The 27013-nt window shown below is 44.0% G+C and overlaps 1 protein-coding gene across 1 annotated transcript; it reads left to right on the top strand.

Moving 5' to 3' along the window:
• The first annotated feature begins 2224 nt into the window (after positions 1–2224).
• RNASEH2B (ribonuclease H2 subunit B) lies at positions 2225–20977 on the top strand. Its single transcript, XM_066583754.1, has 11 exons — positions 2225–2332; positions 4872–4943; positions 8993–9100; positions 10680–10756; positions 11283–11400; positions 13518–13582; positions 14403–14508; positions 16817–16898; positions 17437–17479; positions 18640–18717; positions 20583–20977. The coding sequence occupies exons 1-11, from the start codon at positions 2269–2271 to the stop codon at positions 20688–20690; spliced, it is 921 nt and encodes a 306-aa protein (XP_066439851.1). The 5' UTR covers positions 2225–2268; the 3' UTR covers positions 20691–20977.
• The last annotated feature ends 6036 nt before the right edge of the window (positions 20978–27013 follow it).

Raw genomic sequence — 27013 nt, 5'->3', positions numbered from 1 at the left:
TTTCTATAGTACCAAACAGATGGGATTACTGGAGAATACCCACAACGGCTCAAGGTATATATCTCATCTACCTTTATATCAACTCACCCTCTACTAGCAATCCCGAAGAGCACTTTTTGTTCTAGACAGGACATTTAGCTATACACAGAGACTGACGATTATTTTCAATGACCAAGAGTTTTCTGGAAGCTTCAGCCGTCACACCACGGCTATACTTCACACGTATATACCTTTTCACATATGAGAACATAACACGCTCAATCATAAAGGTAAGTATACGTATCATAAATCTTCCTAACCTCACATTAGTTTACCTAGGAGCAAGTGTCTCTCCGGCGTGTTCCCTCAGACTTAAACAGCCGAGTCCGCCCTTCCGACACATTAACCCTCACAGAATTTATCTCTTGGTCTTGTATACACAGTGTTTAACCGTCTCAGACACAACAGCATACAAAATACCCCTAGACAGGTAACATGGTGATTTTTCGAGTGGACAGACCTGTCTTTCAGTGAAGGTCCAGTCTGGATCAGATACAGGCAGATTTAGCAGTCAGAACCCAGATCACATCGGTAGATTTACATAAAGCAATCTTACCGTGTTCTGTAGATTTTCGGGCCCCTGAGTTCTGCGTGCCATCTGCCGATCTCTGTACGTTCCAGGCTGTGACCTCACAGATCCACTCGCCCACCCAAGGACGATACTGATCTGGATTACGGTTTTCTCCAGCAGGCTTCGGGGTATTTTGTCGCTTCCGAATTGTATCGTGTGCACACATCGTGGAGCAAATTAGACACAAGCTATCAGCCTCATATCTAAAATGGCTCTCTGCCCAGAAACAGCCAGACAGGGCCTTTTATTGAGAAGGATAACACCTGCCCTTTATGGGCGTTTAACAGATTACATCAGTAACATATATGATTCTCATTTGTCGGATCATATAGGATCCCCCCTCCTTCCTGCCCACCTTCTCTCAAGTCCAATGTATAAGCAAGTCTTTGTCTTACAAACGTGCTTAAAACTGAAAGTGAAAGTAGATATCTCTTTGTTGAAGAAGATCCTGTGTGGGGGATGGGGAGGACTGGGAAAACACTCAAGATGAACACATAAGCAGTAACATAACACTGTGATTTAACTCTTTCCTTATGCAGTAGAGTTCCACATTAGGCTGAAGTCACAAAACACACATAATACGTCTAGTTTAGTGCAAATCGATAGACATTTTACACCAACCAATCATCATGTCTATCACATCTCTCCCTCTCCTCCTGACTGCTGAGGACGTGCAACAGTTACTGTCCTCAAAGATCTCAGGCTGGCTTGAAACGGGTGCACACATCTCGCACGAATATGAACCCCATTCTTTTGATTGGGGTCATACACATGGGTGATTTTTTTTCACGGCATGCCCTATTCTTGGCTGTGCCCTCATATTGCATTGCTTTCAATGGGGCCTTTGAGGTCTCCCTAATGAAAACAATGGGAGACACTCCACGATACTCCACTGGAGCGGAAGATCGCAACATCCCCAAAGTGATGTGAAGCAGTTCTGATAAAAACGCCTCGCATCCACGGGGAAATCGCATGTTGGCGAGTGCGATATTGGGCCGTGATTCACAGATCGATATCGCACTGGCCCATGTGACGTTAGGGTCATACTAAGATGAGCTGTATACATGCGCCAATACCTGTCTACAGTACACTTTAATATACTGCTGTAATTTGCTACTTTTAAGGCCATGTTCACAGTCTGCATCTGCCGTGCAACCAAAACCACCCCAGGCACAGTCTTCTAATTAAAGGGGTTTTCCAAATATTTATTTTATGCAGTTTTAGGCCCCCGTGAACTAATATTGAACGCTATTTGCTTAGTAACTCCTATGTGTATTTGTGAACGTCCCCACAGCCGGGGCTTTATATACTACAGAGTCAGCACGAAGATTAGAGCCGCCCGCACACTATTCGCGCAGCTCTGGGACAGGAAGCCGCGTCCTGCATTGTAACCCGCTCGGAAGATACCATTGTCCCCTCTCATAGGGGGGATGTCCTGTGTTATGCTATGTAGTATCACAATGTAAAGTTATGTTCAGCTGACGATACAAATAAGCTTGTATTATACGAAGTGGTGACACAACTCTTCCGTTTTTGGCCGGTAGACATTAGTTTAGTGCAAATATCATTAAAAGAGGATATCACCCCCCCGCCACTCGAGTTAGTTGTATGACCCGGAGAGCGCCAAGTTTCTGCTGCCAGTGTCCCTCTCGTAGAGCATGGCGCCCAGGAGGAGGCAGGCCGGGGGAGCGCCCAGTGATCAGTGGGTGCTCATAGCTCCAGGTACACGGAGGGCCACATAGTGCGGCTTGTGTGCACAGGCATGCGGGGACCGCAGTGTACGGGAAGGTCGTGAGAGAGGCTACTTTGTGTAATAACTAGAAACGTGAAGGAATGTGTTGCCCATAGCAACCAGTCAGCTTGCGACTTGCATGAGAGCAGGAAGCTGACTGGTTGCCATGGGTAACAGCCCTGCTTTTCTGTTGCAGCTGTTTTGGATAAATCTCCCTGATTATCTTAATGAGGTGAGGCTGATGTTCTGTGGCTGGCAGTAAGCTGGGGTGCCGGATGTCTCTGAGGCCGGGCTCACACGAGCGTATAATAATAATAAACTTTAGTTGTATAGCGCCAACATATTCCGCAGCGCTTACATAGACGGGGCGTATCTCGCCATGTACTATTTTAGCGCATATTCTGTGATTTTACTTTTTTTTATTTGCCCGTTTTGTGTGTAATATATGAAATTCATGTAAGCGGCAAAATAGCCACTTATGTGATATTGGTACAGCAAAACGCAGGCGCGTAATATGCAGTTACTAAACGCTCATGTGGATCACAGCACGCACCAGTTCTCTGTAGCCTGAGCCCCATACACTGGTATAGCCTGTGTATGATACGCTGTCCGTACGCAATATATTACATATGGGCGGTGTTTTCATATGCATTCCACTGTCAAACACAGAGGGGAATTTAAGAAGCTATATATATTACATTGCGCCTGCCCATGTCATACGCAGCCGTACGTCGGCTGCCTGCCAGCAGAGACGGGCTTTACAAAATCAATAAGACACTAGGGGAGACCTGCAGCGTTATATATATATATACACCCGTGGACAGGAGCCCAATGCCTTGTCATGGTGGCCAGCGCATCACTACCTTCCTCAGGACTCCGGGCTGCAATAGAATGCAATAACTACAAGAAGCTTCCTGTCCGCAGGGGCCAATATTCCTGCCTAACAATTTCAGCAGCTAGTGGCATCCATATCAAGACGAACTGCTGCGATTCTGAAGGCCAGCAGAGGTCCAACGTGCTGCTAGATGGGCGCCTCTAACAAAGCAGCCATTCACTGTATATTCCAATAACTGTTTCAATATGTCTTACAGCAATTAACCCCTTCCCGCCCCAGGACGTAAGGGTACGTCATGGAGCGTCAGGGTATGTATGAAGAGAGGTCGCGGAACGAACTCTCTTCATACAGCGCGGGCGTCAGCTGTTTATTACAGCTGACACCCACAGGCAATAGCCGCGATCGGCCGTTCGGCTGTAGCATTACGTCATACTGTAGGAGCGATCAAAGCATTGCATGTTGTAGTCCCCCCAGGGGGACTTTAAAGTAAAGCAAAAAAAAAATCAATACATTTTTATTAATTGTAAAAAAAAAAAAGTTATAAAAGATAAAAGTTTAATTCGCCCCCCTTTTGCTATATCTATTAAAAAATCAAAATCATGAAATAAAAATATGTATTTGGTATCGCCGTGTCCGTAAAAGTCCAATCTACCAAAGTAGCGCATTATTTTTCCCGCACGGTGAACGTCGTCTAAAAAAAAAAAAAAAGACCGCCAGAAATGCACTTTTTTAGCTACACTGTCTCCCAGAAAAAACGCAGTAAAAAGTGATAAAAAGTCGTATGTAGAGATGAGCGAGCGTACTCGAGCGAGTAGTGCCTAATGCGAGTGCCTGCCCGCTCGTCTCAAAAGATTTGGGTGCTGGCGGGGAGGAACGGGGGATATGATGGGGCAGCAAGGATCGGAGCACCATGGAGTAACTTCACTATCTACCTGGCCGAGGGGGAACAGCTCTACCAGAAGGGGAAGTACGACAAAGCCAGGGAGAGCTTCAGTAATACCCTGTGGTTGGAGTGTCTACTTATGATCACTAAATATGGCCCCCTGCACATGGGCGGAAATTACGCGGCGGGATTTCCGGCAGAATTTCCGCCCGTGGCCGCTGCCATAGGATTGCATTAGAAAATGCAATCCTAAGCAGACGGCCGCGATTTGTCCACGCGAAATCACGCATGGAAAGCAAATTGCAGCATGCTCTATGTCACTCCCCGGCTCTGCTATACGCATGCGCCGTCAGCCGGCACATCAAAGAGCCGGAGCCGCGGGAGAGGTGAGCCCCGCACTGGTCCCTGCAGGGGCTCGGGTCCGGTCCCGCTGTGAAAATTCTCGCAGCAGGATCCAACCCGGCCGTCTGCAGGCGGCTTAAAGAAGAGGAATACCCTTTACTGTTTGGCTAATTGGAAAATCATTTGAGGCATCTGTAACAGGAGGGGGTTTCTGTGGACGTCATATCCCCTTCCTCCAAAGTAAGTCTCCATCATTTGGCAGAAACATTCATAGAATATTTATAATGAAACGGTGAACCCTATGAGCGCAGGGGTTTTATAACTTAAGTTTATCTCTTTCCGTTTATATTTGAGGACTTTTGAGGCATTTTTATATAATTTATATCTGTTTTCAGATTTTTTTCATTCCTCTGGTAATGATTTATATGGACAGTGGATTTCTAGAATTGCTTTGCTTCTGTCATTTCAGATTTCCTTAAAGATGATGCAAAGAAACCAAGTGGAAAAACTCTGTTTGCAAAATTACGAAGTCCCCTGACAGGTGATACAGGCTTCTTACCTCTCTCCTAGTTCCTAGCTCTCGATTTAACCCCTTAAGGACCAGGATGTTTCGTATGTTAAGGCCTCCTTCCCACGAACGGATTTACGCCGCGTAAATTCGCGGCAAAAATCCGCTGCGTTGCACCCTGCTATTAGGTTCTATTGAACCTAATAGCACAATGCTCACGATGCGTAATTCCACCGCGGAATTACGCACCGCGATTTCTCCCGTCCTCACCCGCAGCATGCTCTATTTTCTGCGGGTGAGGACGGGCTGTACGCACTGACGGCTTCCATTGCAGTCAATGGAAGCCGTCCGTTCACGCTATCTCCCGCTGTAACCAGCGGGAGATAGCGTGAAAAAACGCTTTCCCGCCCACCGCCGCAGCGTCATATGACGCCATATGACGCGGCCGGCCGCGTCACGTGACACGGCCGGCCGCGCACGTGACACGGCCGGTGACGCGGCGGCGGTGGGCGGTGACGCGGCGGCGGTGGGCGGGGAAGCGTTTTCACGCTATCTCCCGCAGGTAAGTATAGGGGCTCTGGGGGGCGCCGTGACGGGCTTCACTGCGTAATATTACGCGGCGGAGCCCGTCACGCTCGTGGGAAGGAGGCCTAAGGACCAGACACTTTTTAGTGATGTCGCTCAAGTGGTGGTATTTTTGCCCTCATTTTTTTTTCCTTCAGCTACCAAAATTATTTTTTTCTGCACTTTCTTTTCCGTGACATATGGAGTGTTTTTTTTTTTGGGGGGGGGGGGTTCCCCCCGCCCCCCCACACACACTGACTCTTTTTTTCAGTTTTATTGGGGGTAAAAGGCTAAATAAAATGATTTTTTTTTTTTTTTTTTATAGTTGTGTTTTTTTTATTTGTATATTTATGCTAAAAGGAAGTATGGGAACGGGTTCCTCTATTTGTTTCGGACATTTTGATATGTAATATGTATGGTTTCGGTTTACAGGGCGCATACGGCGACGGTTTTGGTTGGCGTTGGTTTTGGGTTATTTTCTTTCTTATGTATGTATTATTGTTTTATCCTGTAAATTTGTTTTTACTTATTTATGTAATTATGTTTTTTACGATCTATGTCCCCCATGACGTCATGTAAGACCTCTGGGGGATATTCACATGTTTTCTTAATTTGACACTTTCCCACTGTAGCTGGGCATCCATAGAAGCCCCAGTTACAGGGGAAAACAACCCCTGTAGTGACATTAGTCACTGGCAGAGCTGATCAGGGTCTAGTAGGACCCTGCAGCTCTGCTATAGCAGGTAATCCTGGCGGTCACGTGACCCCCTGGGCTCCCATAGTGAAAGTTACACTTTTACTTTCGAGTACACAGCACTCATTGAGCACTGTGTACTCAGGGAAGGAAAGGGTTAAAAACCCCTCCTGCCTTCTCCTCTGGGTTATCAGCTGTGACTAACAGCTGACAGCCAGTCCTGCCTCTGATTGATTGCAAAGCCATGAGGTCCTGCTCTGATTGATTGGAGAGCCAAGATGTTTAAAGCGCCGCCGTACTTTTACTATCAGCGGGGCTTTAAGTCCAGGAGCCGTATATTTACTGTGCGTGGTCCTTAATGGGTTAAAAAACTTGTCTCAGTAGTATCATTGGTGAGGTATCCGAAGCCTTTGCCATCAGTGCCACCATTCAGTAGTGCCAGGTCTTAGTGGCGCTAGTAAAGCAATGTATTCTCTGATTGCTCGCCTTTTTTTTTTTGCAGAGGCTATAAGTTCAGCCATTGACTACAATGGGCTTGCGCCTCTGAAAAAGTCAAAGTAGCCATGAACCCCGCCAATGCCACTGCCTATTAATGCTAGTGATTGGCAGTGGTCATAGCTCATAGCGGCTGGATCGCCACCAATCAGACTCTGATGGTATTTTATATGAATACACTTTGTTATGGACCTTGAGCGCATGCTTTCGTGCTCCATAATAAAGCATTGAAGGCTTGAGCTGACCGTGCCTCGGACTCTTCAGCAAACTGTATAGTTGGGTGGAGTAAAGTGGTAACCTCCCAAGATAATACGCCACTGCCTACTCTGTTGCACGTCAACTCTTTTGATTCACTATCCTTATGTACACTATGTTGGTAAAAGTATTAGGACACATATAAGGTGACGAGATTTGATTTTATTCACATTTTTCAATATTATGTTGGGCTGTTTTTGGCCTCAATGACTGCAGTTCCCCTCCTCTGCATGCTTTCCACCAAATTCCCATAGATGTACGGAGGGATTTGCCTCTGTTCCTCAAGAAGAGCTTCCGATACTGAAGCGGGGCATAAGGGGCGTGCATGGATACAGTGTTCATCCCAAAGATGCTCTGTGGGTTTGAGATCCGGACTTTGGGTTGGCCAATGCTTCACCAACCAAGCCAAAACAATGTAGAGACACGGAGCTGTACCGGGGTATGTAATGCCACATTGTCCAGAATGTCTCTGTACCCATGGGCCCTTGTCCTTCCCAGCAGAAACACCCACTCATTGCATGTCCCTTTTCACCTGACATCACAGGATTGGTGGGTGTCTTGATACTTTTGCAACATAGTGTATATCGATACAACTTTTTTAATAGTTTCCATTATCAGAAAACCAATTGAGATATGATATATTGATTTCTGGTGATAAAAATGTTCCCTGACCCAGTGCGTTAGAATATGCAGCCAACGCTCCACTCATTCTGAAATGTCATGATTATAATAATAATAATCTTTATTTGTATAGCGCCAACTTATTCCGCAGCGCTTTCAGGCATGGATAAATGCAAAACAATACAACAATTACAATGTGAGGTACATTGGGTTAGACACAAATGGGTTGGGGAACACAGGCAATAGGAAATTTCATGTACAGATCATTTATTAAAAAGCAAACGGGGTGGAGCACCATAGGAAGGGGCGAGGGACTAGGTCAGGAGATTTGGTATGCTTCCCTGAAGAGGTGCGTTTTTAAGGCACGTCCGAAATTTCGTGCATCAGGAATTGTCCGGATGCCTTGGGGTAGAGCGTTCCAGAGGATGGGTGCTGCTCTGGTGAAGTCCTGTAGGCGAGCATGAGAGGTTCGTATTACAGGGGTGTTTAGTCTGAGGGTGTTAGCCGATCGGAGTGAGCGGGCTGGGTGGTGTACTGACAATAGGGAGGCGATGTATGGTGGCGCAGCGCCATGCAGAGCTTTGTGAGTGAGGTAGAGGAGTGTAAATTTAGTTCTGCAGTGGATGGGCAGCCAATGCAGCGACTGGCATAATGCAGAGGCGTCTGAATAACGACTGGATAGAAAAATGAGTCTAGCTGCTGCATTTAGTATGGATTGGAGTGGAGCGAGTCTAGTGCGGGGGAGGCCGATGAGTAGCGAGTTGATTATCGGCTGTACATCCCCCGTTCACACAATGGACATGTGCTGCTGACAGCAATACGTTTTTGTAACTGAACAAGTGTTTGTTCGTTGATTGGGTGATCGGCAGCACCTTCAGGCCGCATGATGATCAAGCAGCACGTTCTTACTCAATCATCAGACCATGTAAAAGACCCTTAAAGAGAACCTGTACAGCAACCTAACTTAGTTTATGGGACTGTAGGGACGTGACAAGGTGATGTATTTTTTATACTTCCCTGTGATCCAGTGCTGTCACCCAGTGAAGGTTGCATGACACGTGAAAATTGGGCTCTCTTCAGGTTCTCATGCGTGCGCTCTCCAGTAGATTTGTATGGGAGCGGGCGTGGGAATCTGAAAAGAATCAGATTTTTATTTGCGGCACGATCCTCACTAGCTGACAGCGCTGGATTGTGGATGATTATAAAAAATACGTCACCCGCCTCCCTGTCACGTCCCCCAATAGCATCGTTACTTAGTTTATGACGCTGTGGGGATGGGACAGGTCCCCTTTAGCCCATGTGGATGAGCTATACATTGAGGAAAGAGAACGTGGGTCATTCAGCGACCATCTTATGTCTATTATATTGTTTCAATATTCGCAGGCTTTGCTTGTACTGTCTTTGTAATCATGTAAAGAGGGGTAATTAAATATCATTTGTTATGTATTCATAGGTGAAGGAGCCATGTTTTTATTTATCAACTCTGGACAGCAGGTCTGCGAGGTGAAAGCTTTCCAGGAAGAATTTCGATCGTGGTTCATTGGTGAGACCGTCCAGGAAGGTGAGAAAAGAGAAAAATAACTTTTTCTTAGAACTTTGCATTGTGCCATTCTTCTACTATATCTCCGGGAAATGTAAGAATAAAATGACAAAAGGGTTTTACTCTTCTTCTTGATAATAGGGAGTGTCCCTATGTAATCTGACCTTGTAAGCACTGATGGTGATACTTTCAGAATATGTAGGGTCACACCCTACGACAAGGGGGATGTTAACACCCTGTTGTCAATCTAATCAGACATTTCCAGAATCAATAACTGAGGAATAGAACAATGCTTTGTCATGATGGAAGCTCCAGAAGTGTTTTTATCATGGAAAATACAAGTAGTTACTAAATCGGACCTATCGGGAGATCTGAGGGGCCTTCTTTGATACTGGAGTAAGAGAGCTGTCCTTTCAGTGCCATAAACAACCATCCATGTAGTTTACTACAGGAACTTCTCTCAGCCGCCACTATCGAAGCTGTACAGAATGGAAAAATCAACAAAGCAACAAGACCTCTGTATGTGATTGAGGTTGTGTTCACACTAGTGGAATTTCTGTTGTTTGCTTGCCTCCTCAGTGCCTCCAGAAGTGCCAGATCAAGCATATGCTAGACGTTGATGGCTACATCGAAAACCCATTGACCATAATGGGGTCCATATGCCATGTGGGCAGACATTATACCACATGAGATATTGCAGACTGCTGCGCTATTTTGTCCAGGATTTCATGCTGGATCTAAGCTGAAGGCTGCAAATGGAGCCTCCAACACAGATATGAACATGACCCAAGGATGCTTTCACACTGCATTTTGCAGTGTCTGTATAGATATACTGGCTTCTATCACCCTTAGGCTACCTGCACACGGGCCACTGAAAGTTTGCATAGGAGTGCATTACAATACGCACTCCTATGCAGACGGCCGCGGTTTGGCCGCGCGAAATCTCGCGTGGCAAACAAACCACGGCATGTCCTATTTTTGTGCGGGGCACGCACTCACCCGGCTGCCGGCTCCGGTCTGCGCATGCGCCGGCTGTGCGGCAGCCGGCACATGAAAGAGCCGGGGCCGCTAGGCGCGGGTGAGTACGCGCTCGTCCCTGCAGGCTCTCGGGTCGGGTCCCGCGGCGAGAATTCTCGCGTTCCCGGATCCCACCCGCTCGTCTGCAGGCGGCCTTAGGCTTCCATGTTTAAAAAAAAAACTGTATACTGTACACTATACATTTTTTACGGTATACCTCTGTGTGGAATAGTGCAGCCAAAAAAATGGTATGCCAGCCGTTCATATGAGTGGACTATGTTGTCAGCAGCCACCCCTCCCCTTATCTTGGGTTTAGCTCAGTGGCTGCACATTAGTCTGCACTGAACATTTAGCTCCCTAATATTGCAATCTGGCTCTCTGCATGCTACTAGGGTACATGTTGATTGAGTCTGCCCTGCAATATCAGGTGATGCATATTAGGCTCCTTTTTCTGTGAGTTTTGTTTCATATTCTGATGTGTAGAAAATAAAACTGTTTAGATTAGTGTAATTTTTCTGTGCATTGTCATATAACCTCGTTCATGATTATTCCAGTGTCAAAAATATCATATGTTCATTTCTAGATGGTAGATTACTGTATGCAACACCGGTGGACCCTCTGTATTTGTTGGTGTACTATCTGATGAAAGCTGACAAAGAGGTACAGTATAGCGCAGCTGTAGGTGAGCACTGGATTTTTTTGGATAAAGTGATGGCTTGATCTCCTTCCACTTGGTGAAGTGGCCACAAATGTGCGCAGTTCTTTTCACTCATGTCTATGGTAGTTAGCCAAGCGAGCCCACTGGACTGTTTCCATGACTCTTGGTGATAGATGCTGAAGCACCTCTTTCCTCCCTGTCTCCCTGCCACATACAGGACTTCTGGCACATCCAAAGCCTTTGGAATTGTCACCCCCAAGGCCTCCAGTCATGTTTAATCTAGTTGAACTGACGAAGGGGTTCGACCCCCAGCACCTCCATCATTCCAAACCCTTTTTACTCAGAATCATTTCACCGCTCTCACTGGGTCTTGCTCCACCCTCCTTTTTATCTTTGTTACTCACAAGGTCTTGCTGTGTCCTCCAATGACACAGATGAGAAAACCTCTTTAACTGGTGGAAGGTCCTTTATGTATTGATTATATTTCTCATTACCATTATTTCAGTTCATTTTTCTTTTTTTTTTAAGCAAGGGAAATTTCAGCCAGTGGAACAGATTGTAGTAGATGAAGAGTTTCCATCATGTAACTTGTTACTGCAGTGCACACAAGTAGCACAATCGCTCCATCATGTCACAGAAGAAAAAGGTAATAATACTCTTACTGAGAAACTAAAACTAGTTCATAAAGTCATTGGTGGTGCTGTAGAAGTATTGTTCTTCCCATGTGCATGTTTCCCAGAGGAGCATGGAGGGCCTTATAAGCCTCCTCACACCTTCTAGGTGTTCTCCCTAAGGAAAAGCTAGACCCTTCACAACCCTGGTCTATGGGCCTCTCACTAGCCAAGCCAGAAACGTACTGCAGACTGATGAGGGGCAATCACTCCGAAACAGCTGTCCATACAAGGTTGGCTCTGGCTTATAATTCCCAGTCATTGTTACAGGGCTTATCAAAAAATCTGACATTTATTTGCAGGAATGCTGCCTTCCAATAGGTGGTCCTGTAGAGGTATTGTTTCATATTTCCCCAGAGGAGCATGGATGACCCTAGTGGCTCATGCAAACGGGCAGATTTTTGCTGTGGAATTCACAGCGGGTGTCTGCCCTTAGATTCTGCAGCAATGTCCATCCATAGCATACAATGGAAAAGGGAATTTCATGCACACGAGTGGAAACCAGTTGTGGTTTCCACTCATGGATGAAAAATCACAGCATGCTCTATTTCAGAGCATTTTCGGCGCGGACAGCTTCCTTCAAAGTAAGTGGAAGCCGTCCGTTTCCCAGCCCTTACGCAATCATCATTGCAGGCTACGGGATCTGTGTCATCGCCTAGCAACGGCATGGGGAAATCCGTATTGCACATGTGCGCCGGCGGTCCATCCGCAGTGCAGAAGAAAAGACAGGTATGCAGGGTTGCCGGCAGGAGGCACGGGCGGATTTTGTGCGGGATTCCCCACGTGGAATCTGTGCATACCCATGTGCAGGTGGCCTAAGAAGAAATCATACCCTTCCTAACCTAAAGACATTAAAATATGCATGCAAATATATTGCCTCCAAAGTTAACTATCAGTAGAATATTGTTTCCTAAACCTGTCTAGGAACCCCATGCGTGTATTTACATGTGCTGGTTTTGTTGCATTATTCTAATCTACTTTTGCAAAAACTTTTTTTGGGTCTTGCAGTTTTACAGGATTCATGACTAAAACATACAATAAAGGGGACTTCTCTTTTATTTAGCATAAAGCCAGCAAACCAGACGCTTCTTGAAGTACAGACCTCTTCGCCAGTAAATACTGGAGGTATCAGTGTAGGAGACTGTGCTTCACATCTGGGTTTCATGCGAAAGCTTTCACCCATATACACATGTTGTCGCGTGGAACTAAGAAGTGAAGCCCCAGAGGGTTCCAAGGAGACAACAGGCAAAGCCATCAACTAGCCTAGATAAATCCCCTATACTGTTCCCTTCTTCATTTACTGAGGAAGAGACCCGTGCCTCAAAAAGCTTCTTGTTTGTTGTTTTTGAATTTTCTATACATGGATGCTTGCGCAGTGCATCGTCTTTTGTCATCTGTCTATCATGCCACTACCCACTACCCATGGCGTAACCATAGTTGGCAGCAGCTTTCATAACGCATTATTCTCAGCCTGTTGACTTTTTGAAGCACTACAAAATAGTGAAAATTGGGTGGCACAAATATCTGCAGGAGTGCGCCACCCATTTTCTCTCTACACCCCCTAATGAATGGGACTGCCAGAGATGACCAAGCCCTGGAACTCTGCTATTTCTGGCAGTCACATTGAAATTAATGCAGTTGTGGTGTCTATTCATTTGGGGAATATTGGAGCAGATGGAGCACCCACTGATCAGTTAACTAACTGCTACACAAGGGACTACTTTAAATCGCCCTCACCACTTCAGCAGCGATGCTTTTATGGTGCCCTGTCAGTCTTTGTTTACATCCCAGCTCCAGTGATATGTTGTACTTGGTGGTAAGTCAAGGTTTGCTAAATTTTGTAAATTTTTTCCCCCAAAGCCAATATGTTTTACCGCAGTTTTAATTAACAACAGTATATTTATGGAAGAAATGCACAATAAAAATGTAAATACACCCTTTGGTTTCCATAAAGACTAGTTTGGGAAGCACTGGGATTACACTTCTATTGTGTACAATTTCTAATTTATATGTACTTCATTACCCCACTCTCCAAATTAAAAAATAAACTTTTGTAGCTCTGTTTCATCCACATTTTCTTTGTTTTTACCAGAAATTGGCAGCAAGAAATTTTACAAGTACAGCAAAGAAAAGACACTTGCATGGTTAAAGAAAAAAGTGAGTCTTTATTTCTTAAAAAGATAGAATACTGACTTAGGGTGCCTGCACACGAGCGGATTTGCATTTGCATAGTGGGATCCGGAGCGGGCGTCTGCCTCTGGATTCTGCGGCAAATACTACCCATAGCACGCTATGGAAAAGGGATTCTTCATGCAAACAAGCGGAAACCAATTGCGTTTTCCGTTCACAGATGAAAAATCGTAGCTTGCTTCCCATTATTAATGGAAGCTGTCTGATCCGCGGCCCTCCCGCAGTTGACATTGCGGAAAGGTCGCGGATTCAAATGACGTGGGAAAAGTAGTAGTTTAAAAAAGGATTCGTTTTTAAAAATAAAAAAGCTGGACTGTGCATGTCTGACGGCTCACTGTGCGGACCATCCGCAGTACAGAGAAAAAGAAAGCAGGTATGCACGGACGCAGCTGCTGCCAGGGCCGGATTCCACATGGGGAATCCGACCTGCCTGTGTGCATGCGCAGAAGACCTGTGCGGCGCGAGCACGCCGGAACAGCCCCTTCAATGGGACAGAAGAGGCAGACTGCGCAAGCGCGTCTAATCGAGGCAGAAGAAAGCTTCGGTCAGCGCCATGGAGACGGGGACGCCAACACCGGGGGGGGGAAGTATATAACTTTTGTATGGCCAATATTTAATGCACAATGTATATTACAAAGTGCATTTATATGGCCATACAGAAGTGTTTAACTTCACTTGCTTTTGCGGGACAACCCCTTTAAGAGAAGACCGGGGAATTCAATTGTAACTCTACGCGGAGAAGTGAGCAGTTTTTGTGTATTAATGCTTTCTATAATTGTTTCCATAGGTTGATCAGACTATTAAAGTACTGAAGGACAGTGACGTATGTGTGGGGGGAACTATGCAGTCTGCCAGCTTTATTCGGCTTAAACAAGAATCTGACGTAAAAGAAGGTAAATTACAGTTACTAGAGTATCGTTATTCAGCTTCTTATTGAGGTCTGGACAAATCTGGTCTGTTTTCTTGATGCTTCTGATTGATTGAGAGCTCCAAAAGTGATGGAATACAATATTTTCCTGAGCGATGTTCATAGATTTCAGCCCCGTACTTGATAGTTTTTGGATTCTTTATCTCCAAGCATCATATAAATGTCTTGGTTTACGCATATATGTCTTAACATCTATGCCATATCCTCTGGATAGTTTTCCGAATCACAGCTGTCAGTCCCTATAGAGTTCAATGGAGAAATGTTATGAGCGAAGGCAGCATGCAGCCTCCTCTCTTGCATTCTGTGAGCTATAATGGATTAGCACAGGGGATTACTGGACAAATGAGAGCTCTAGAGGCAGGATTCGTATTGAACAAATCCTTCATGGGGTTGGCCCAAGATTGAAATTTAGCTCTTGGGCATAGGAGCATGAGAAGAGGGCTCCCCAAGAAGCCCATTTGAATGGATTGGTGGTTGAGCATGCATGCTGCCAAAGAGCAGCTGACTACAGTGCTTGATTATCTATTGAATGAATTGGCTTTGTGCATGCTTGACTGCCTTTTAAAAGCCCATTTACACGTAACTATTATCGTTCAAAAGTCATTCAAGCGAATGAATTTGAGTAATAATCGTTCGGTGTGAATGCAAAAAAAAAATCACTCTCGTTTGCGGTTTTTAAGGTGACCTTTCCTTAAAACCCTTGTTGGCTCCCTGGCTTCTTATCCTCTGTAAATGCTTCCTGCTCAGTGCTTCCCATAGGAGGTGAAACGCAGAGGAGAAGCCCTCGAGCCGTTGAGAAGCCTTTCAGTTTGAATGTCTCGCACTAGCACCGACAACCTTAGCGGTGACGTCCACGCTCGTGTAGTCATTTGAAAGACTGTCAGACCGTGTAAAAACGCCTTAAGGCCACTCTTGTGCACTCACAAAACGTCATGATTTCGCTGATCTTCTACCTTAGTTTTTGGACGCAGGTCCCTGCGTCCCATCATTGTGATGGTTGATGAAGTGCATTGAACGCAATAATATAGAGCAGGCGGCGCTGAAAAGTGCTGCAATTGAGCGCATGTCTGCGAGGCCCCAGTGAAATCAATGGGAGTTTTATATTGCATATGTGAGAGAGCCTTTAGTCGTCTTCATGCGTGTCTATCTTTTTTTTTTTTTGTGCAGCTTTTTTTAAACCTTGCATGAATTTCAAGCGTTTTTCATGGCTTTTTTTTTTTTTTTTCATTTAATGTCATTTTGTGTTTATTATACAAGTTCCTTCAGTGGTCTTCTCTTTTTTATACAGTAGTTTGCAGATAACTTTAAAAAAGGATCAGCTGCAATATATGAACTATTAGACATTTAGAAGTGATAATTAAGTGTTGTGTAAAACTGTTCTCTCTGACATGAAATTCCCCAAAGGTTCATGAATTGGATTAGGTTATATTTGCACAGCTTTCTAATACACCCTCTGTAAGAACGCTGCTAGGTCATGCTCTGGTTGAAGAGATTCCCATTTCTTCTAACCTGAGTATAATACTTGATGTGAAAAAATAAATAACCGTGTACAGAAGCCCTTCAGTTCTTTGTAAATGGAATGTATTAAATGGGAAATTTGCATAAAATTTAAATTTAAATTTTAGTATTTCTGTATTTTACTTTAATGTGACTATCCACATAGAGAAATACATAATCAAACTAGAGCGGACATGATGCTGACGCATTTCTGTCTTCTGCTTTGTTTTGTAGAAGCAGAATTGTTAAGAGTTAAAGCTAACTAAAGAAAGATTGCAACACTATACCCACAGGTTCTACATACACCAATGCATTGTGATATAAGCAGTTGGGATGAGGGAGGGGAAGGTGCATTATATTAATGGTGCAAACGCTTACTTTTTGTACTTGCACCAGACTGCACATCTGAATAAACAAGCAGATGCGGCCTCTTACGTGTCCCAGATGTTTATGAATGAAGAATTGCTCTTTCTTTAAAAGGGTTGAACCAGGATAATGGATAACTTGCTGATTGGTGGGGGTCTCGCCGCTGAGATCCCTACTGATCCTGAGAACAAGGGTCCCATGTCTCTCATCCTCCTCACTGAGGGCTTACTGCACCCCCTGCAGTGAGGAGGAGACTGAAGGGTTAGTTGTGCAAGCTCACTGCAGCTCCACTCACTTTCATTCTCCTGTGGATAGGGAATAACCAGTACAGTCCCTTTAAGTATATCACATATAGAAACTGTGCATCATTTTAGCTTGCCTATTTTAATATTTCTTTTCCATTTGAGCAGAGGACTATGTGCGCTACGCTCACGGACTGATTTCAGAATACATTCCTGAAGATCTTCGCAATCAGCTATCTGCATATTTAAAGTAAGGGTAGAATTTTGCTTCCAGCATCAGTTACAATGCAACAGTATGTATGAATCCTCTTTACCAGGATTGGGGTCTTGTATGAAATCTTCAAAAAAGTTTGCTTACATGTTGAGACACCCATATACACCTGATTTGTTGTTCTCAGCCCCCTTTCTTTTTGATAGAAAGCCTTCATTATTTCCCCAGTGCATCTCTTTTTTTAATATGGGAGCCTATGGGTGATGGATTGCAATGTATGCCTATACAATTGCACTCCTCATAGCTATACACTAGGAAATCCTCCTGATGTATGCCTCTGACGGACACTGCAAAACGCAGCCTAGGCGTGCTTCCTGCAGACTGAGCCCACACTATGCAGTGGTGCTACCTTGTATTCCTCTCTGTCATGCCAACATATAGGCCAAGTAGTAGTCACAGCACAATAATAGAATTGGTCATACCATGGGGCACACTATATTTTCATTTTGTCCTTTTATTCTTTTAATACTGCAGCTACTATTTATGACGTTAACAAGATCTTGATCTTTTTCTGCAGTCTTTCAGACGTCTCCAGTCCAACCCCAGAACCACCTACAAAGGTAATCTATGGCTTATCTGCTTCTACACAGCATTGGCTTGCTTTGCTACTGCTATTATTTCCAATTATGACAACTAAGGGTCTGTTTACACCAAACCATTTATCGTTTGAACGAGGTGAATGATGTCGGCGTTCCCTCGGATGGCCTGTGCATACAGCAGATAGGTTGTTGACTCGTTCAAACGAGAAATCGCTCAGTCATTCACATTCGCTGTATAAGTGACTGAGAAGGACTGATCGATCAGTAGTTAAACTGAACATCATTGGCTCGTTCGCTAAGTGATTTTAAATGCCTGTATAAAATGAACGAAAAGCGAACAATGTATTGCTCCTCGTTCGATGCATTTACACTGAATCATTGACCTTCATTTTCACTCATTTGAGCGATTTTTGAACAATAGCTGTTCCGTGTAAAAGGGCCTTAACCCTTTGCTAAGGGTTCTAATAGTATAACACTTAAAATCAGTTTGCACTTTATGTGGTGTGTTTTCATTTCTATAGTAGTGGATGGGGAGGAGATTTAATCTGGCCATAGGCAGGGACATGCTCCATCAGCATCTGTTGTCGGATGACGTTGCAAGCAGCACAATCCTAGTGAGGCTTCTTACATACTTACACAGAGAAACCAACAAGGTGGGAAATCTCTCCGTCATATTAAAGATTATGGACAAATTTCAGGACGTTTCTTTAACCTAAATGAAGGTACTCTTGGCAGAAAAACTTTTGTTATAGGGTTGTATTAAAAATGTTGCATTCTATGACTAAGCTATCTAAGCTTTGTTTTGGTCATAAATCAGTATAGGAGACATTAGGACTGCCGTCAGACAAGCTAATTGACGGATTTGCTAGTGAACAGCATTCTGCGGCTTTCTATATGCAATGATATGTAGAAGCTCCAGAAGCCAAACAATGCAGAGTCGTCCTGCAAAAATGCTTTTCAGCCAAAAATACGTGCATTTGAGTAAAAAAAAACATGCCCCTGAAGTTGTCCTTAGCCTTTAAGTTCTGATTATTAGAAGTGCTCCATAATTCCCCAGATATGGGCTAATTCGTGATCTGATCATATCTGCAACTTAAAATATGGATTCTTCCCCCTACTTGGACCTTTATGTGAAGAAAACTATAGTGTTATTTTACTGAGCACATTCCCCCTATTTGCAGAAGAGGAAGGTTTCCGACAAGCCGGTGGAAGCTGAAGAGGACTACACCAAATATAATTCAAATGACAAAGGCAAAAAGGTGGGCTTCATTTTACCCTAAAACTTGCACTCTATCGTCATTTGACAAAATGATAAAGGAAGGCTTTCAGAATGATAAAGACCTGTGCAGCTGCAATGATTACTTTGTAGTTATGGCTCTTTTCTCCCTGTGATTGTCTTGTGCCTCTTACTGCATATCTTATGCATGTCTAATATGTTTAGTTTTTTTTTATTGTGGATCTAATCAATATGTCCATTTTGTAAGAACATAAAATAACAGCAAAAATGTAATTTTTAAAGTTTCATTAAATTGCTCTTTTGAGATGCAGGTTGGAAAGTAAATAAGAAATCAGCCGGCAGATGTAAATAATTTTATTTAGCTAGTTCGACTGCAAGATAAATAATGGCTGACGGTTCTACTATTAACCCTTTCCAATCCAATTTGTATTCTGGTTTTCCAAGGGGGCTTACTCTTTTTCCGCTGCATGAGGTGACACATTGGATAGGCTCTGGCAGCAGAGAGGCTGGCAATATACAGTAAGAGAACCTCGACAGACGTCTTCCAACATCGGAGCTGTACAGTCTTAAATCATAATGTCTTCAGAGGTCAGACAGTGGATTGGAAAGGGTTAAAGTGAACTGTCATTTATAGAAAACTTCTGAAATGTCAAGAGCCCTCTTAAGTAGGAGACTGGGTGCTAAAATCCCCACTAATAGCTAGAAAAAAGGGAAGATTAGAAGAACATAACAATTTTCTGTTAGAATCATGTTTTCGTTAAGTGTTTGGCCGCAGGTTCTCACTGAATATCTTCATGTATTTTGTGTGTGCATCAGTGTCCTCTTTAGAGGGAACCCGTCGTCTTGAACACGCTGTCCAAACTGCAGGCATCGTGTTATAGAGCAGGAGGAGCTGAGCAGACTGATATACTGATGTGTGGGGATGGATTCTATAGAACTTGTACTTTTTTAATTGAAACCTCTACTCATTCTGCGCTTAATGGTCCAGCAGGCGGTTCAATGAGTGACAGCTATTTTTGTATGCACAGACAGCTGTCGATCACTGATAGCTCCGCCCACTGGACTCCTACGCTCAAAATTAGCAGATATTTAAATGAATAAAATACAAGTTATACTGAATCTTTCCCCATAAAACTATATATCAATCTGCTCTGCTTCTCCTGCTCTATAACATGATGCCTGCAGTGTGGACAGCGTGTTCAGGCCAACAGATTCCCTTTAAACCCTTAACGACACAGGACATGCAGTTACGTCCCATGCGTTCGGGGTTTGTAATGCTGATCGCGGCTGTTAACCCTGTAAGTATCCATGTCGGTTCTGACAGCGGTATTTAAATCCACTAATCCAGTTTTGCGGGGTTCTGAATGAGATCGCAGGCTGTCATGTGGTTGCCATAGCAGCCTGGAGCATGGCTTGCTAGAATGCCTGTCAGATCACAGTATAATGTAATACTGTGGTATTACATTATACTGCAGATATACTGCAATTCCAAGTTCTATATGGGGACTAAAAAAAAAATTTAAAAATGAGTTTAAAAAAGTTTTATTATTAGAAACAATAAATGGTATTAAAAGTTAATGAACGAAATTGAGCGATCGTGCAGTGTAGATGCAAATAATCGTTTACTATTCGTTCACTTTTCATTATCGCTGACTGCTTCCTGTAAACTGTAAAAGCTCCCTGCTTAGTGCTTCACAGAGAATGTGAAGCACTGAGTGAGAAGCCCAGCAGTGTTCTCTTCCTGCCAAACGCTCTGCACAAGCACCAACGACCTTAGTGGTGATATTGACACTTGTGCAGTCATTTAGACGACTCTTGTCACATCTTTATGGGACTTTACCCTGGAGTATTTAAACTAATTGTATTTGCTGTGTCTTCCATTTACAGGCTAATAGCAAGATGAGCGCCGCTCAGAAATCCCTGGCGAAAGTGGACAAAAGCGGAATGAAAAACATATCCTCTTTCTTTAGTCCGAAATCCAAAGTCAGGAAGTAATTTAGATGAGAACGCCGTATGGAAGTCCAACTGTTGTATTGTATTAAGATATTTTGTTACATGTAGTTTATTTGGATGAGGACAGAATGTTGTTTTATATGTTCTAGTTGTTTCATTTACAGCGAGGCTCTGTTCACACCTCTGCTATGTCTTCCGATTATAATGGAGCTATGTTAAACTTTCGACCAGATCCTGGCTGGACCCCCGTGTGTTCTGGTATTTTTGGAGGCAAGAATAGCTTGCCTACATTTTTCTCTGTTGTCAATAAAGAATGAAAACGGACAGGATTTATTGCTGTTTCCAAAAAATAGCCTGATTTTTACACCATGTTTATAATAACCTGAAATGTCAAATTCTGATGATACATTCCCTTTTAGCTCTTAGTACTGGATCTATGTATTGGATTCTACCCAGTTTATCTTGGATAAGGCTACATTCACACCGGCAAGAGTGATATCCGGTTAAAACACTCCACCTGATATCGCGCATGTCAATGTGCGTTTTACTTAAGAATGCAAGGCGTTTTTCATGCAAAAACGCCTTGCATCGTTTCTGTGAAATTCTGATCCACACGCTATAGAGGATCGCAAGTGTTTCAGGTTGATTTTAATGGGAAACCTCGCAACGCACTTGTGTACACATCACGTGACATGCGATGCGTTTCGCTGCCCCATTGAAAACAATGGGCCATGTGTTTTGAGGAATGCGAAAAAAAATAGGACACGCAGCGAGTTTTTACATCGTGGCATAGCTGTGAGGGAAAAACCAACGCTCGTGTGTATGACTCCATTTAAAAGAATGTAGTTCATATTCGCGCAAGTTTTGTGCATCTCGCAACGCACAAAACTAGGCAAGATACACGCCCATGTGAATGTAGCCTAAGGGGGAGAAATTAGGATGCTGAAGTTTTTAATAATATAAACCTACTGTCTATCTGTGGTAACTTATGTGGACAGTGCTCAAAGGAATTCAATAATAGTAAATTCTTGGGGGGTGCTATGTCAGTGGTTCTGCTGATGAAGTGAATCTTTACCACCCGAAGGCTGGATTCAGACAACTGTATATCGGCTGGGTTTTCACTCCCAGCCGATATACGTCGTCTCTCTCTGCAGGGGGGGAGGCTGGAAGAGCCAGGAGCAGTGATCTGAGCTCCCGCCCCCTCTCTGCCTCCTCTCCGCCCCTCTGCACTATTTGCAATGAGGAGAGGCAGGATGGGGTGGGGCTAATTCTTGGAACTTAGACCCCCCCCCCTTCCCCCCCCCCCGTCCCACCTCCTTTCATTGCAAATAATGCAGAGGGGGCGGGAGCTCAGTTCCTGCTCCTGGCTCTTCCATCCTCCCTCCCCCCCCCCCTGCAGATAAGGACACCGTATATCGGATCGTCGTGAAAACTGAGCCAATATACGGTCGTCTGAATCCACCCTTAAGGGTGCATTCACACAGGCGACAGCACGTCACCCTGACATTCTTGGGCACGGTTTGCATTCGGCAGCACACTGACTCCCTGGCTGTGTGCTATGTGATGTGCAGGAGACCACTTATCTGCATGTTCTATTCTGTGTGCTGCAATTTTTCCATCTCGCAGCATGGCTGTAAGAGAAAAGTTGGCCATGCAAGTACACCCATTGCAAATAATGGGTTGTATTTTTGTGCAAGTTTTGTTCTTCTTGCAATGCACAAAACTTACATGATTTTCTCACCTGTAACTGCACCCTTAGCAAGATTTACAACTAGGAGCATTCAAAGCTCTGTTCTGTTTTTAACCATGTGTGAATCATCAGGGATCTGCCATAGGGATTATTGTATTTCCCTCACTTAACCAATTATCACCTTGCTCACTGATGGGACAGAGGTGATCAGTCAGTTACAGATTACTCTTAATTGCTAAAATGCAACGAGACACTAGAGGGCACGTCTAATCCGTAGAGCTATTCCCAAATAGATGTGAGCCTTCAGAGCCACCATCACAAGATAAGAAATGTTAGACTTTGCTGCATTAGAAACTTGGGTTTGTATTCTTGAGTTTCAAGTTGGGAACTATAAATCAGTCCAGTTAAATTAATTTTAATGAACAGATGTAGTCAATATGGTATTTTTGAAGGAAAAGAAGCTTCAAATAGATGAAATCATTAAGGTCTAAGCACTGTAAATTTATGGCGCTTGGTCCTGGGCTTTAATCCCAGGCAAGTGTAAAAATACAGTGTGGGATTAAAGCCTCTGATTCTGCAATCAATCAGAAGCAGGTGAGTTTGTCAGCAGTTAGTCACAGCTGAGAACCTGAAAGAGAAGGCAGGAGCGCTATATACTAAAAAGGAAAGGTGGACGTGTTTCTTCCACTGTGGGAGCCGGCGGTCACGTGACTGGGTTATCCTGGCACAGCAGAGCTACAGGCTCCCAGCAGATGCGGATCAGCTCTGCCAGTGACTATTGTCACTAGAGAGGAAGTTTTCTCCTGTAACTGGGACATCTATGGATGCCTCAGCTACAGTGGGACTCCTATGGATGCCTCAGCTACAGTGGGAAAGTGTCAAATAAAAAAACGTGATTGTCCCCCCAGACATCATGGGGAACATAGATAGTAAAAAAAATAATTACATAAACAAGTAAAACAAAATTACAGAATAAAAATATATACATAAAAAAGAAAATAACCCAAAACCGTCGCCAATGCGCCCTGTAATCCAAAACAATACATATATATCTAAATGTCCGAAACAAAATGAGGACTCCACTCCCATACTCTGTTTAAGCGTAAATATATTAATTTAAAAAAGAACTATAAATGTTTTTAAAAAATCATTTTTTATTTAACTGTTTACCCCCCCCCCCCCCCATAAAGCAAAAAATGGGGGAAAATGTCAGTGAAAAAGCTGTTACCTGTGACGTATAGGACTATTTTTAAAAAATCTTTTTCACTGACTTTCTTCAGTTGTTTTTTTTAGTTTTATTGGGGGTAAAAAGCTAAAAAAATTTTTTAACATCTATAGTTATTTTTTTGTATATTTACACTAAATAAAGTATAGGAACGGGTTCTTCATTTTGTTTCGGACGGTTTAATACAATATGTATGCTTTTGGATTACAGGGCGCATACAGTGACTGTTTTAGTTGGCATCGGCTTTGGGTTATTTTCTTTTTTTCTATGTATATTTTTATTTTATTCTGTAATGGTTTTACTTAGGTATTAAAAAAAATAATTACATATGTCCCCCATGACGTTATATAAGACCTAAGGGGGACATTCACGTTTGTTTTTATTTTTTTTATTTGACACTTTACCACTGCAGCTGGGACATCCATAGGAGCCCCATTTACAGGGAAAAAAACATCCCCTGTAGTGACAATAGTCACTAGCAGAGCTGATCAGGGTCTGCTGGGACCCTGCATCTCTGCTGTGACAGGGGATCCCGGCAGCCGGCTTGGGTAGTGGAGGAATGAGTTTGACACCCCTGATCTAATTAGTCTATATTTAAGGCTCGTTCACACAAGGGAACTAATAATGTAAAATTTCTGTGTGCAAAAAAATTGCAGCTAACTCCAATAAAAATCACGTGAATGGATGATTTCCCTCGAACGAGTCCCAACCTTCTTTAGCATTTAAATCGCCCATACACACGATCTAGAGCGGCGTCTTGCAGAAAAAACGCGCAGCTGTTCAGAATTCCCTCGGTCGGTAGTGTAGTGGCCCAGAACATTCAATTCTGGCCCCTCCATAAGTGTATTCTATGTAGTATCTTGTATGAATGCACTGTGCAGAAATTGTCTGGTCATCTGTTATGTGTATTGCACAGCTGCAAAAGGTGAGTGGTTAATGTTTGCATGAGACTGGGAGATGTCTGCAAATGTATCTTATTGTAGCTTATGTTCTGTCACGTGGTATGCTAGAGTCTATAAGTATGAGTGATTTGGATGTAGTGGGAGAGTTCATCACAGTGAGAGTAGTAGTTGTTTTGGAGAGTGAGTGAGAGAGTCCCTGATCTTCAATGGTAGTGGAAGGAGTGAGCGCCGGCCACATGGGGGTACCTTCAACCCTCTTGTGGTGAAGTGATGGAGGAAGAATAGAGGTTTCCTGAGTGTCCTAATGCCAGGAGCCAATAACGAGTGAGGAGAAAGAGAGAGAGTGAGCGTGTAGAGTCTGATCATCTTGCAGAGGTACTGTTCTCAGTTTTTAATCTGTGGAGAGTCAATCCCTTCCCCCTTCCAGGAGCGGTCCCGAACAGATAATTAGGACTGTTGGGCTGGTGTCATCCTGAGTCTTCCCTTCCACCAGTGGTTCCGTTCAAATCTCAAGATTGCAAGGCCAGCTTCATCCTGAGTTTCTCCCAGATCTTCTTGTTTATGTGTGACCTGTATCGATGTATCGTTATACCTGTGTACCCTGTTTTCAGTTAACTACAGTAAAGTTTGCCAGGCCCTGACCATTCCCAGGGACTGAGATACTTAAAGGGGTTGTCCCGCGCCGAAACGTGTTTTTTTTTTTTGCATAGCCCCCCCCCGTTCAGCGCAGGACAAACCCAAGGGATGTGTTGAAATTAAAAATTTTTTTTTACCCGAATCCCCTCTCTGCAACTTCTTCCTTCTTTTCCTCCAAGATGGCCGCCAGGATCTTCACCCACGATGCACTGCGGGTCTTCTCCCATGGTGCACCGTGGGCTCTGTGCAGTCCATTGCCGATTCCAGCCTCCTGATTGGCTGGAATCGGCACACGTGACAGGGCGGAGCTACGCGATGATGCGTAGAAGGGGGCGGAGCTAGAACGCTGCTCGTGCCCGGACCGACCAGAAGGGAGAAGACCCTTCTGCGCAAGCGCGTCTAATCGGGCGATTAGACGCTGAAATTAGACGGCACCATGGAGACGGGGACGCCAGCGCAGGGAAGGTGAGTATATAACTTCTGTATGGCTCATATTTAATGCACGATGTATATTACAAAGTGCATTAATATGGCCATACAGAAGTGCTTACCCCCACTTGCTTTCGCGGGACAACCCCTTTAATCATTACTTAGTGTGGGGACTATTCTTTACCGCCGACGGCTCATACCGGTGGAAAAGGAACGGGGGTGTCACGAGTGACAACCTTGCTATCTGTTTAAATGTTTATTGGCCATCCCTATCCTAGGGGTGTCTGGAACAGGCCTACTGGTACTCAAGCCAAGGTCGCTGTAGCCCTCTGGGAAATAGCCTAGTAAGTGCCACCGTGACAAGTGACTGCTCCTCTTCATAGGCCTCGTGCCCAAAGTGGACCCTCCAGGTCGCCACAGTAGCTAATAATTATTTCTAATGTCCTCTTTTCCAAGCGTTGGATGCTGCTAAACTCCCTCCTCCTTTTTTCCAGCTCCCATAGGAGTCTATAGACAAGACCTATATTTTTGCGCAGCAGGGAATTTCAGTTGCTAATGTCCTATTATTTTAATTGTTTTATTTTTTTTTTGCGCGGCTAAAATTCCTTCGTCTGAATGTTTCCATAAGAAACTCTTAATTCTAATAATCGTGATTTTTTTTTTTTTGCGTGTGTAGGTTAGCTGTACAAATTCCCTTGTGTGAATGAGCCCTTACTTGCGGAAATGCTGTAGAATTTCTGCAGCATATCAATCATGTGTGAAGACGGCCTGTGGGTGAATTCACACACTGTGGAATTGTTGCAGAATGCTGGCTATGGAATGTGTGACCAAAGTCTGCAGTAATGTACAGTACAACGTAAGTGATGGATTTTCACCACAGTTAGGCCTCCTTCACACAGACGTTTTTTACCGCGATTAGCTAAGACAGCCCCTCGATCGCAGCGCTTTTCAGCGCCGCAATTTTCAAGCCGTCTCTATTCTATTTTTGATCTGTTAGCGTTCCTCATCAATGATGAGGAGTGCTTAATGCCGGCGTCGGCCACAGCTTAGCTACGGCCGAAGATGAAAGTAAAACGCAACAAAGCGCTGCGATTTAAATCGCGACGCTTACTGCAACACCTGTGTGAGGGAGGCCTTATGAGTGAATTCCACAGTGAAAATATGCACACAGATTTTTCCATGATGTGTAATTGTACCGATTTAGTGTCTATCTGGAACACAGTAATGAGAGTTACAACCAGGGACAGACAACTTTTAGCAGTAGTTTGCTGAGTTTTCTAAGTTTTTGCCGCCTACTGGTTCACAGCTGAGGTGCTGTTATTGCCAGATGTTTCCACAGTTACTGTAGTTTTGCACACTTTTAGCTTGACTCTTGATGGTGCCATGATTTCAGCAGCTCCTACTGAGATTGTAACGCTGTGTGTTTGATTTTCTAATATCCCCATCCTTTTGGCCATAGTGTTTGTAAAATTTCTTGTGCCAT

Source organism: Eleutherodactylus coqui, chromosome 1 (genome assembly GCF_035609145.1).
Source record: "Eleutherodactylus coqui strain aEleCoq1 chromosome 1, aEleCoq1.hap1, whole genome shotgun sequence".
Classification (NCBI taxonomy): domain Eukaryota; kingdom Metazoa; phylum Chordata; class Amphibia; order Anura; family Eleutherodactylidae; genus Eleutherodactylus; species Eleutherodactylus coqui.
Note: the sequence above shows the minus strand (reverse complement) of the source record. Positions and strands in the feature narration are given on the sequence as shown.

What these genes read in the sequence shown, in the direction of transcription:
- RNASEH2B (XM_066583754.1), top strand. Translation starts at nt 2,269, where the DNA reads ATGGCGCCCAGGAGGAGGCAGGCCGGGGGAGCGCCCAGTGATCAGTGG. An exon ending in GTGGGTGCTCATAGCTCCAG is followed by an intron (nt 2,333 to 4,871) that starts GTACACGGAGGG and finishes CTGTCATTTCAG; the next exon opens with ATTTCCTTAAAGATGATGCA. An exon ending in TTGCATGGTTAAAGAAAAAA is followed by an intron (nt 13,583 to 14,402) that starts GTGAGTCTTTAT and finishes TTGTTTCCATAG; the next exon opens with GTTGATCAGACTATTAAAGT.